The 13,213-nt window shown below is 45.3% G+C and overlaps 6 protein-coding genes across 6 annotated transcripts in view; 2 read left to right on the plus strand and 4 right to left on the minus strand.

The window, feature by feature from the left end:
- The window catches only part of LOC309564447 (uncharacterized protein), a 714,240-nt gene that overhangs the window by 341,658 nt on the left and 359,369 nt on the right, over positions 1-13,213 (minus strand).
- Positions 1-13,213, minus strand: part of LOC309563950 (uncharacterized protein) — a gene marked incomplete at its 3' end in the record, with an annotated part of 302,349 nt that overhangs the window by 162,480 nt on the left and 126,656 nt on the right. The gene's annotated exons all lie outside the window — the stretch shown is intronic.
- The window catches only part of LOC309563951 (uncharacterized protein), a gene marked incomplete at its 3' end in the record, with an annotated part of 261,782 nt that overhangs the window by 134,866 nt on the left and 113,703 nt on the right, over positions 1-13,213 (minus strand). The window lies entirely within an intron of this gene.
- The window catches only part of LOC309563953 (uncharacterized protein), a gene marked incomplete at its 3' end in the record, with an annotated part of 229,314 nt that overhangs the window by 102,895 nt on the left and 113,206 nt on the right, over positions 1-13,213 (minus strand). The window lies entirely within an intron of this gene.
- The window catches only part of LOC309563956 (uncharacterized protein), a gene marked incomplete at both ends in the record, with an annotated part of 64,247 nt that overhangs the window by 45,803 nt on the left and 5,231 nt on the right, over positions 1-13,213 (plus strand).
- LOC309562809 (uncharacterized protein) lies at positions 2,134-3,545 on the plus strand. The gene is made up of 2 exons (XM_082267117.1): positions 2,134-2,265; positions 2,460-3,545. Exons 1-2 carry the CDS (start codon positions 2,142-2,144, stop codon positions 3,449-3,451), a joined length of 1,116 nt encoding a protein of 371 aa, XP_082123243.1. The 5' UTR covers positions 2,134-2,141; the 3' UTR covers positions 3,452-3,545.

Raw genomic sequence — 13,213 nt, forward strand, 5'->3', positions numbered from 1 at the left:
TCAGCTTTTATTTAATGGTTCTTTAAGCCCCTCCCACTGTAAGCGCGCCACTTTTTTTTTTTTTTGAGGGTGTGCTGAGGTTTTTTAAAAATGTTTGGCCCCGGGCTCCAGTTATGCTAGCTATGCCACTGCTAGCAGATGAAATGTTAAAATACTCCAGGACCCCCAAACCATAGCAAACCCTAAACTGCATGTGCTTCTATGAACCGCCTCGAGGCCGATCTTACATGGCAGAAACCCTCATATTATCCCCCATACATCCCCATTCTAATATTGTACAACGATTACAGTCCACATCATTCTCTGTTATCCGTCTACAGAGAAACCCGCATAGATCACATCACACCAATGAGAATGGAGGAGGACCAGGGTCACATGACTGAGAAGATACTAAACCTCACCCTGGAGATCATCTACCTGCTGACCGGAGAGGTGAGGAGGATTCTGGGAGGTCACATGACATCACTCTTATCTCTAGTAATAAAACACAGACCTGACCGGAGAGGTGAGGAGGATTCTGGGAGGTCACATGACATCACTCTTATCTCTAGTAATAAAACACAGACCTGACCGGAGAGGTGAGGAGGATTCTGGGAGGTCACATGACATCACTCTTATCTCTATTAATTAAACACAGACCTGATCGGAGAGGTGAGGAGGATTCTGGGAGGTCACATGACATCACTCTTATCTCTAGTAATAAAACACAGACCTGACCGGAGAGGTGAGGAGGATTCTGGGAGGTCACATGACATCACTCTTATCTCTATTAATAAAACACAGACCTGACCGGAGAGGTGAGGAGGATTCTGGGAGGTCACATGACATCACTTTTATCTCTAGTAATAAAACAGACCTGACCGGAGAGGTGAGGAGGATTCTGGGAGGTCACATGACATCACTTTTATCTCTAGTAATAAAACACAGACCAGACCGGAGAGGTGAGGAGGATTCTGGGATTATAACATGATATTCCTATTGGTTCCTCTACAGAGATTTCCTCTTCTGAAGTCAGGTGATCATATGACCATCACAGTGCCTCCATGTGACTCCCTAAAACCTGAGAGACACAACATGCAGAAGATTCGAGAAGTCACCAAGAAGATGATGGAGCTTCTGACAGGAGAGGTGAGCGGTGCTGGGAATTCTGGGACATTATCCAGTAACAGACAAGGGATGTGTCTGGATGGTGACTGTAATATATGTCTACTTCTGTATGTAGCAGTATTTAGAAGGACACGATGATCTCTACAAGGATGTCATGGATGGATCCAGCATTGGGAACCCACCATCGAGATGTATCGAGATGTATTCCGGGGATTCCACACAGGAAGGTCAAACCATCCCTCACCATGATGAGGTAGATGAGGAACAATCACTGGAAATCATGATTTATACACAAGCTTGTTTGTTACAATAAATGTTTTATTATATATTTAGAGTGGAAACCTCGGGGACTGTATTATTGTTAAAGAAGAGTATATAGAGGAGGATGACGAGTATGGGGTGATGGAGGAGCTTTTTGAAAGACACTCTGATCTCTATAAGGATATGATGGAACCACCTAATACAAGAAACCCACCAGAGAGATGTCCCCGTCCTCTGTATTCCCGGGATTCCACACAGGAAGGTCACACCATCCCTCACCATCATCAGGTAGATGAGGAACAATCACTGATAGTTATCATTTATACACAAGCTTGTTTCTTTTAATAAAAAATCCTTATAATAATTTTTTTTTTCTATATTTAGAGTGGAAACCTCGGGGATTATAATATTGTTGTTAAAGAAGAGTTCGAAGAGGACGATCAGGAGTATGGAGTGATGAAGGAGTTTTCTGAAGGACACGAGGATCTCTATGAGGATGTTATGATAGAGCCAGCTAAAAAGAAAAACCCACCAGAGAGATGTCCCCGTCCTCTGTATTCCCGGGATTCCACACAGGAAGGTCACACCATCCCTCACCATCATCAGGTGGGTGGAGTTGAGGGTCGGGAACATAAAGTGATTGAACACTCTGACATGTGGAGACGATGTGTGGACTCTACAAGATGATATTTTCTATGTGATCTCACATCATAAATACTTCTATGTTACAGATGTTATTTTCTGCCATTCTGTTGGTTTAGGGTGAAGATCTGATGAAGATGAAAGTTGAGGGTGAAGTAGAAGAGACGTATGTGAGGGATGATCAGCAATATACGGAGGAGGCTGGAATGATGAGGACATTCATAGAGGAGGACACTCCTACAGAGATCAGCACAGGTGACCCATAATATATTCTTCTCTTATCTCTGCTCTGTTACTGCACACTGATTGGTCCAGAGTAGGGTGGGAGCTGAGTGATATCAGCCAATGTGGGAAATCTGCTCACTCATATCTACCTGATCCATATGGAATCTTGATGGAAGTGAACTAACCCTCTCATATCTATTGACGATGTTTTTATATTTTTCCAGAACACGCCATGAAGAAACCCTCAATGGATCATCTCACTTTATCTCCAGGTTGTAGAATGGAAGATGAGGACATCACAGGAGATTGTGGAGGAGAAAAGACAATGAGCTCAACTATGGATGGTGGACTTCACAGTGTGGATAGACCATGGAATCCCTCCGACTCTGAGCAACCTCGTACTGTGAGGGATGGTGCCGGAATTCAGGGGAAGAAGAAATGTATCTGTCCTGAATGTGGAGAATGTTTTAACTCTAAACTAAGTCTTTCCGTACACCAAAGATGTCACATAGGGGAGGAGCTTCATTCCTGTTCTGAGTGCGGGAAATGTTTTCCTCATGAATCAGAACTGGTCGCACATTACAGACGTCACATGGAAGAGAATCGCTATTCCTGTTCTGAGTGCGGAGACATTTTTTCACTGAAGGTCCATCTTTTCAGACATCAGAGGTTGCATACAGGCAAGAAGTTGTATTCCTGTTCTGAGTGCGGGAAATGTTTTTCACAGAAATCCAGTCTTTCCAAACATCAGAGATTGCACACGGGCGAGAAACCGTATGCCTGTGGTCAGTGCGGGAAATGTTACCCACAGAGTTCAGACCTTCTCATACATCAAAGATCCCACACGGGGGAGAAGCCTTACTCCTGTCCTGAATGCGGGAAATGTTTTTCACAGAAATCCACTCTTTCCAAACATGTGATATTGCACACAGGCGAGAGGATGTTTTCCTGTTACGAGTGCGGGAAATGTTTTACACAGAAGGCCCATCTTTTCAGACATCAGAGATCGCACACGGGCGAAAAGCCTTATCCCTGCCCTGAGTGCGGGAAATGTTTTACGCAGAAGGCCCATCTTTCTAGGCATCAGAGGTCGCACACAGGCGAGAAGCCGTATTCCTGCTCCGAGTGCAGAAAATCTTTTTCGGAGAAGTCCTGTCTTTACAGACATCAGAGATCGCACACGGAAAGAAGCCATATGCCTGACCTGAGTGCGTGAAATGTTACAGACCTTGGTGCACCTAAAGGACCTCACTCAGGGGAGAAGCCATATTACAACTCCTATTTTCTCCCTGGAAATCCCTTCTTAACGCACATCAGAGATCTTTCACGAGTAAGATGCCATTTTCCTGCTTTGAGTGCGGAAAATGTTTCCCACAGATGTCTTGGCTTACCAAACATCAGAGGACCCAAACAACCTTTGAGGTGTAGGGTAATGTCTTCTGTAGGAACCATAAATTGCTATACGTTGGAGAAGCACACTGAACTCTGGCTCCTACACTGCCTTTCCTTGTATCCTGCCGACCTGCAGCTCTGGCAGCAACATTTTCCCTTTGATCCCAAAAAACAAATATGTTGGGGACTTTAATTATGCCTCCGACAGTGACACACAGAAGTATCTCCACTGTTTGTAAAAATAATATTTTCTCACAGCCGTCTTATATTAAAACTTCCAAACGCCATACTCAAAACAATACAATACAAAAGGTGCCATTGGAGGTTCGCCATAATCACATTGAGGACAGTCGTCTACGCGTTTCGCGGGACACCCCTACTTCTTCTGGACCCTTCAAGCCTCAGGAGCATGTCAATAATTTTTTTTTTACAGTGAACAATCCCTAAAGACGAACACCCACAACCCCTCCGAAGATGTTCTGTGGAACAAAACCAGTCAGGGCGAGGGCTTAATGGTGACGTCATCACGTGGGCTCGGCCCTGTGTTGTTGTGTTCTATGTGCAGTGAAACATCCCTAGACGCAAACACCCACAATCCCTCTGAAGATGTTCTTTGAAACGAAACACGTCAGGGTGGAGGCTTAATGGTGACGTCATCAAGCCAGCTCGGCCCTGTTTTGTTTGTTGTTTTCTATGTACAGTGAAAAATCCCTAGACAGGAAGACTGACAACCCCTTCGAAGATGTTCTGTGAAACGAAACACGTCAGGGCGGCGCTTAATGGAGACGTCATGACGCCAGCTCGGCCCTGTGTTGTTTGTTGTGTTCTATGCTGTATTGTTTCTGCTCCTGTGAGTATATGACCTCATTTTTAATAAAACATTTTGGAATACACTACACTACGAGGTTTCCTCCTCCCCTTCTTCTTGCTTGAGGCTGGGTTTACACTGTGTGCGGACACGTCTCACAGCAGTGGTCTGGTGCGTCCCTGTTTCAAGGGACGAATGAGGCCCGAATTTTTTCCTGGAGCCAAAGAGGCACAGGACCCTTGTGCAATGCACTCAGCGGCCACCCCGGAGATGTGTGAACCGGCTCCATTGAGAGCAGTCTCTTGTCATGCGAATTGGATGCGGGGAAACCCACATCCAATTCGCACCAGTGTGAACCCCTCCTCAGACAGATCTGGATATTGTTTGATGCTTGATTGAGAGTCCATATTACCCTCCATGCTGGGAGAAACCTTGAACCATCTGATCTGATGCTATTTTGCCAGCGCTATTGGACCTCTGTAATGTGGGGTCTTGGGCTCTAATAAGCGTTATGTAATGGCGGTAGTATCACAGTGGCTGGTGAAGGAGATTCCTTAATGGTAGACTTCACAAGTGGATGCACTTAAATATACTATATTGTCAAAAGTATTGGGACGCCTGCCTTTACACGCACATGAACTTTAATGGCATCCCAGTCTTAGTCCGTAGGGTTCAATATTGAGTCGGCCCAACCTTTGCAGCTATAACAGCTTCAACTCTTCTGGGAAGGCTGTCCACTAGAGGGGTGTCACTGCTGGTTGGGTCCATCTAGGAGAGAGAAGCAGGGGGATGTCACTGCTGGTTGAGTCCCTCTAGGAGAGAGAAGGAGGGGGGTGTCACTGCTGGTTGGGTCCCTCTAGGAGAGAGAAGGAGGGGGTGTCACTGCTGGTTGGGTCCCTCTAGGAGAGAGAAGGAGGAGGTGTCACTGCTGGTTGGGTCCCTCTAGGAGAGAGAAGGAGGGGCTGTCACTGCTGGTTGGGTCCCTCTAGGAGAGAGGAGGAGGTGTCACTGCTGGTTGGGCCCCTGTAGGAGAGAGAAGGAGGGGGTGTCACTGCTGGTTGGGTCCCTCTAGGAGAGAGAAGGAGGGGTGTCACATCTGGTTGGGTCCCCCTAGGAGAGAGAAGGAGGGGGTGTCACTGCTGGTTTGTTCCCTCTAGGAGAGAGAAGGAGGGGGTGTCACTACTGGTTGTGTCCCACTAGGAGAGAGAAGAAGGAGGTGTCACTGCTGGTTGGGTCCCTCTAGGAGAGAGAAGGAGGAGGTGTCACTGCTGGTTGGGTCCCTCTAGGAGAGAGAAGGAGGGGTGTCACTGCTGGTTGAGTCCCTCTAGGAGAGAGAAGGAGGGGGTGTTACTGCTGGTTGGGTCCCTCTAGGAGAGAGAAGGAGGGGGTGTCACTGCTGGTTGGGTCCCTCTAGGAGAGAGAAGGAGGGGGTGTCACTGCTGGTTGGGTCCCTCTAGCAGTGTAGCCTGATCTCCCCTGATCTTCAGCTGAAGCTTCAAAGGAAGACTTTGTGGTGATAGAAGAGCTAGATATTTATTGTGATGAGAAGGGGAGATCAGATTACACAACTGGGCTGACCACTACAGTCTATCATCTGCAAAAGATCTTTTATCCAGCTTACTTTGTTGTGGCAATGGCATTGGAATCGGGTGTAACAGGCCTAACTGGTGTATGTGGGGATAAGGGGGGGGGGGTGCTGGAACTGAGTGATTATCACATTCCTGGTGAAGACTAAAACGTTGTGAAAGCCTCTCTTGCACCTCCTGCCCAACACTCCTGAAGATGGAGACAGAGAGTGTACGGTGAAGGAGTGGCGTAGTATCTGGCTGGTGATGTCCACTCGGTAGGTGGGTAGAACTGGTAGTCGCAGTCCTGGGAAGTATGGCACTAGAGCAGGAGACGGGAGCAGGATCAGGAGACGAGCAGCAGGCAGCAACATCCGAACAGCAAGAAACCGAAACCAGTGAGCAAAGCAAGTCCTGAAGGCAAGCCAAGGTCAGCAACAGCTGGGCAAAGCAGTACAGAGTCACCAGATGGGGCATGTCCAGTAAACAGGTCAAGGTCGGAGTAGTTAGGTAACAGAGCAAGAGCAGAAGCGGAGTCCAAAGGCAAGCCGGGTCATACATGGGTAAGCAGGTACAGCAGCTCAGGTCTCGTGAGCACAGGAACAAGGTGAAGACCATTCAGCAGCTGCTCAGTGATGAGCCAATTTAAATAGGTCACTGGATTCCAAGTGCAATTTGCTATGCACGCGTGCTAGTGTGCTTTTGAGCACGAATATGCACACGAAAAACTGGAATAGTATCTCTTAACATTGCCCCTTCACTCGAAAAAATTAGCATGTGTGCACGAGCAGAAATCCGCGCTGGCTTTCTCCTGCTAGGAATCCGGTGTACCTTTTAGTGATGTTGTAAATGTTCTTTTCAAGCACTACTATATACATTGACTTACCTCCTTTAGATCTTGGTCCATCTGGCCAACATGGTCACCTGCTAAATAGTGATGTCGCGAACCTAAAATTCGCCGTTCGCGAATGGCGAACGCGAACATCGGCAAATGTTCGCGAACCGGGCGAACCGCCATAGACTTCAATAGGCAGGCGAATTTTAAAACACACAGGGACTCTTTCTGGCCACAATAGTGATGGAAAAGTTGTTTCAAGGGGACTAACACCTGGACTGTGGCATGCCGGAGAGGGATCACGCAAAAAAAAGTTCTTAAAAATTATAATTTTTTGATAGAGAGCCAATTATTGGAAAAATTAAAAAAAAATAAAAAATTTCTTTGGATTTAGCATCTGGGGGGTCTAAAAGGTGTACCTGTGAAGTTTCAGCTCTGTAGCATGTCCAGAACCCCTAAAAAACAGCATTTTTCTTATATTTTCAGGGATATGGCTTCTCTGCGGCTGGCTTTTTCTCTTGCAGGCATTTAGCGGGCATTTTTTTAGGCAGGCATGTCATTTTTTGTATTTAGTGTCTGGGGGGTCTAAAAAGTGTACCTGTCAAGTTTCAGCTCTGTAGCATGTCCAGAACCCCTAAAAAACAGCATTTTTCTTATATTTTCAGGAATACGGCTTCTCTGCGGCTGGCTTTTTCTCTTGCAGGCATTTAGCGGGCATTTTTTTTAGGCAGGCATGTAATTTTTTGTATTTAGTGTCTGGGGGGTCTAAAAAGTGTACCTGTCAAGTTTCAGCTCTGTAGCATGTCCAGAACCCCTAAAAAACAGCATTTTTCTTATATTTTCAGGAATACGGCTTCTCTGCGGCTGGCTTTTTCTCTTGCAGGCATTTAGCGGGCATTTTTTTAGGCAGGCATGTAATTTTTTGTATTTAGTGTCTGGGGGGTCTAAAAAGTGTACCTGTCAAGTTTCAGCTCTGTAGCATGTCCAGAACCCCTAAAAAACAGCATTTTTCTTATATTTTCAGGAATATGGCTTCTCTGCGGCTGGCTTTTTCTCTTGCAGGCATTTAGCGGGCATTTTTTTAGGCAGGCATGTAATTTTTTGTATTTAGTGTCTGGGGGGTCTAAAAAGTGTACCTGTCAAGTTTCAGCTCTGTAGCATGTCCAGAACCCCTAAAAAACAGCATTTTTCTTATATTTTCAGGAATACGGCTTCTCTGCGGCTGGCTTTTTCTCTTGCAGGCATTTAGCGGGCATTTTTTTTAGGCAGGTATGTAATTTTTTGTATTTAGTGTCTGGGGGGTCTAAAAAGTGTACCTGTCAAGTTTCAGCTCTGTAGCATGTCCAGAACCCCTAAAAAACAGCATTTTTCTTATATTTTCAGGAATACGGCTTCTCTGCGGCTGGCTTTTTCTCTTGCAGGCATTTAGCGGGCATTTTTTTAGGCAGGCATGTAATTTTTTGTATTTAGTGTCTGGGGGGTCTAAAAAGTGTACCTGTCAAGTTTCAGCTCTGTAGCATGTCCAGAACCCCTAAAAAACAGCATTTTTCTTATATTTTCAGGAATATGGCTTCTCTGCGGCTGGCTTTTTCTCTTGCAGGCATTTAGCGGGCATTTTTTTAGGCAGGCGTGTAATTTTTTGTATTTAGTGTCTGGGGGGTCTAAAAAGTGTACCTGTCAAGTTTCAGCTCTGTAGCATGTCCAGAACCCCTAAAAAACAGCATTTTTCTTATATTTTCAGGAATACGGCTTCTCTGCGGCTGGCTTTTTTTCTTGCAGGCATTTAGCGGGCATATTTTTAGGCAGGCATGTAATTTTTTGTATTTAGTGTCTGGGGGGTCTAAAAAGTGTACCTGTCAAGTTTCAGCTCTGTAGCATGTCCAGAACCCCTAAAAAGCAGCATTTTTCTTATATTTTCAGGAATATGGCTTCTCTGCGGCTGGCTTTTTCTCTTGCAGGCATTTAGCGGGCATTTTTTTAGGCAGGCATGTAATTTTTTGTATTTAGTGTCTGGGGGGTCTAAAAAGTGTACCTGTCAAGTTTCAACTCTGTAGCATGTCCAGAACCCCTAAAAAACAGCATTTTTCTTATATTTTCAGGAATACGGCTTCTCTGCGGCTGGCTTTTTCTCTTGCAGGCATATATATCAGTGGTGGGTGGGCAGTGGCACAGTACACTCTCTGTGGACCTGACAGCAGTCACTGGCACCCAGGCAACTGCAATTTTAAAAAAATATATTTTATTTTACTTTGCAAGCTGCTGTGCCACCTTATATATCAGTGGTGGGTGGGCAGTGGCACAGTACACTCTCTGTGGACCTGACAGCAGTCACTGGCACCCAGGCAACTGCAATTAAAAAAAATATATATTTTTTTTTACTTTGCAAGCTGCTGTGCCACCTTATATATCAGTGGTGCGTGGGCACACAGTGGCACTGCAGTGGGCACAGTACACTCTGTGGACCTGACAGTCACTGGCAGCCCAGGCAACTGCAATAATAAAAAATATTTTTTTTTTCAATTTATTGCAACAAGATGCTGTGCCACCGTATATATATCAGTGGTGGGCAGTGCACTGCAGTGGGTACAGTGCACTCTGTGGACCTGACACAGCACTCACTGCAATTATGACAGAGGAAAAAAAAAATATTTTTTAAAATGCAAGGTACTGTGCCTGTGCCACCCGAAATGAGTGTGGTGTGCACACAGTACAGTCTGTGGTAGGTCTGTGGCCTCTCACACACAGCGGGCAGGCAACTGCAGTGTACAATAGATATATATATATATAAAGAAAAAAATCTATTACCTTACCAGCCCTTAAAAGGGCTTTTGGGGACACTATATATATATATGTATATATATAAATAAAAAAAATCCTCAATTACCAGCCCTTAAAAGGGCTTTTGGGGACACTAGGTATATATATATATATATATATATATATATATATATATATATATATAAAAAAAAAAACACAAATACCAGCCCTTAGAGGGGCTTTTTGGGGTGCTGATATTACAGCAGTAGTGGACCAAGAACACTGCAAGACCAGGAACACTGACTAACTGTCCCTAGCTTAACAGCAGCAGCAGCAGCAGCAGCAGCTCTCCCTACTCTCACTACACACACTGCTTCAGAATGATCTAAGATGGATGCTGCCTTTGCTTATTTATAGGAGGTGGGAGGGAGGTACGCTGATTGGCTGGAAATGTGTCTGCTGACTGTAAAGTTCAGGGTCAAAGTTTGCCTCAATGATGTCTTATGGGGGGCGGACCGAACATCGCATATGTTCGCCGGCAGCGGCGAACGCGAACATGCTAAGTTCGCCGGGAACTGTTCGCCGGCGAACAGTTCTATACATCTCTACTGCTAAATGCAGTACATTGGGTGTTCACCGGTCAAATAAGTGCCCTCTACAGACAGCTCAACTCTCCAATAAGACAGTTTAACCCAACATAGTTTTACTGGTTAAAATGCAGTACATGGGATGTTCACCGGTCAAATCAAAGTGTAAAAGACCATTATCTCTATGTCAATATGAAGGCTGGAAACTGAGGGAACATGGAGAAGAAGGGTGGGGACTATCTTCTTCTGCTAGGAAGAGAGAGAGAAAGAAGATGAGTCACTGCTGGTTATGTGGTTTAGTCTGATCTTCAGCAGAAGCTTCAAAGGAAGACACCATGGTGATAGAGGAGCTAGATATTGCTTGTGAAGAGAAGGGGAGATCAGACTACATAACAGGACTGATCATTTCAGTGGATCATCTGCAAAAGATCTTTTATCTAGCTTACGTTGTTGTGGCATTTACATGGGAATCAGGGATAACAGGCCAAACTGGTGTAAGCCCAACTTTTATTTTTATCTTTGGGGATAGGGGGTGTGTTGAAAGGGAGTGATTTTGTGAATGTGTTAGTTTCAAGCACTGCTTTATGCAGTGACATATCTCCTTAAGATCTTGGTCAATGCGGCCAGCATGGTCATCACCTGAATTAGTGCCCTCCGCAGACAGCTCAACTCTCCAATAAGACACAGCAGTTTAATCCAACATAGTTTTACTGGTTTAGGGCCACGTTCACACTGAATCCAACTTTAAAATTGTCCGACTTCACTTGAAATCGCACGATTTCAAAGCCCGCAGGCCAGTGCGACTTGGCTGCCATCTGTACGACTTCAGCACAGATGTCTATGCAAGTCGCACCTGAAATGGCAAAAAAACAGTGAAGGAATTTTTTGTTCTTAAATCCGTGCGGCACCGCAAAGTTGGAGTCGCCGGAATTAAAATAGTTCCATTGCCGACAATAGGGTGCGACTTGTCTTGCAATTTGGACCTCTCAAAGCGCATGACAAGTCGCACTGGTGTGAACGGGGGCTAAATGCAGTACATGGGATGTTCACCGGTCAAATCAAAAAGTAAAGCGAGAATGATTTTTATGTTAATACGAAGGCTGGAAGCTAATCGAGGATACATGGAGACGAAGTGAAGGAACTTTCTTCCTCTGCTAGGAAGAGAAAGAGATGGAAGATGATTCACTGCTGGTTGTGCTGGTAATCAGGGGAGCCCGTCAAGTCATTATTCAGCAGGCCCTGCGGGGACATTGCTATATTCACAACAATAATTAGGCATCAACTGGAGTTCTAGCTAGCTAGCAATAACATCCAATATTACCACTCCTCAGTCAGATCTCCCTCTGCAAGGTGTCCAATCAAGTCTCCAGTCCAGCACCCCAGTCAGGTTACCACTCCAGCTCCCAGTCAGGTTCCTAGTCCTACTTTTCTCCCTAAGTCCAGTCTTTGAAACAGCCCCAGCCTATCCTAGAAATGCAGGCTCTGATAGCATGCTGGGAGACTATAGTTATTCTGGGAGAACACAGCGTTCTGGGTCTTTTCCCAGAGTGGATGAGTCCAGCCTGGGGGGGGGGGGGGGGCAAGCTGCCCTCCCAGGCGGAAGCAGCTGTTAGTGAGCCTTAGGTGGGCAGATGCTGAAACCCAGGTGCCTAGAGGAAGCTGATGGGAGCTGTCTGCCAAAGATCTGTCTGGCATCACTGGAGGGTGTCGCTTGGAATATTGGAAGGAAGCATCCATCTGTCTTTGGGCCTTGTGAATACAGACACTGAGAGATCTTGGGGACTTTGTGTTCCAACTACCCCTCTGGTGCCTTATAGTCCGTTGTGAGTTTGTTAAAGGGGATACCGGCTGGTGTTCTGAAGAGCTCTGTCCAAATAATCTACGATTTTAGAGGGGCTTGTTGTGGCTCTAACTACTACTACTACTTAAGCCGAAGTCTATTGTTTGTTACAAGCCCAGACTTCATTATAGCTTGCTCAGATGGGAATGCCAAGTCCTGAAGTTGTACATAGTTCTGATCTTTGGAATATCCCACCACTTCCCTCATCTTTATCCAAGTTCTTCAAAAATAAAAACCACAAAAACAACATCCCCTAGACTGGTCATTGGAGAAAGAGTGAATGAGCCTGTTGTGTGCCTGGCTGCAGGGCAGAGAAGTTTGGGTAGACCTAGGCAGTAATCCTGTGGCTCCTACGGGAGTAGCGCTACATCTATGCCAATACAAAGGCTGCAAAACGAACTGAGGGAATATGAAGAAGGGAGGTAACTATCTATGGATTAAACCAACTGACCTAGATTTATAGGTTAATTGGACTGTATCACTTCAGAAAAACAATAACAAACAAATGGTAGTTACACTGGATGCCACACGGTGTCAGCACAAAAATATTATAAATTACATTAGTGGTGGTCAACTTTCTTCATAAGTTGGGCCTAACGTACGGCCCCTGACCTTGACAAAGGGCTATACAGTGTCAGAAACAGCAGACACACAACAGGAGATGGTCAAACACTATAAGCATTATGAAAGAGATGGTCAGAGACTGCAGACATTGCTATAGGAGATGTTCGAGAGGGAGCATATGGTTCAGGAGACATAGATTCCTATCATCCATGAGTCAGAGGTGGGACATGCTGATTGATGAAAGAGAAGGAGTAAAGGCCCGTACACACGATAAGAAAATCTGAAGGGAAATTTCGTCTGACGATCGATCTGCCGATTTTCGGATTGTTAGTATGGTGCTTTCAAAAGCCGACTCCGACTTTTCGGCCGACAAAATCCTGATGTGAAGGCTATATAATTTTTGTTGTCAAACAACGTCCGAAATTAGTCTCATTAGTACAGATTTCGACGGAAAAAAATCTTAAGAGCAAGACTAGGCATGCTCAGAGACGAAAGAACACTTACAAACCAATCCAGCACATGACATCACTTCTGAAGTAGAATTCTGTCGTACGGAAAAATTCATATGAAAATAACCTCTTCACTTTCCACATCAGACTAGCATACAAAAAATGGACGACAGATCGTTCG

The sequence above is a fragment of the Pelophylax lessonae genome (genome assembly GCF_965119305.1).
Source record: "Pelophylax lessonae genome assembly, chromosome: 9".
NCBI classification, from domain to species: domain Eukaryota; kingdom Metazoa; phylum Chordata; class Amphibia; order Anura; family Ranidae; genus Pelophylax; species Pelophylax lessonae.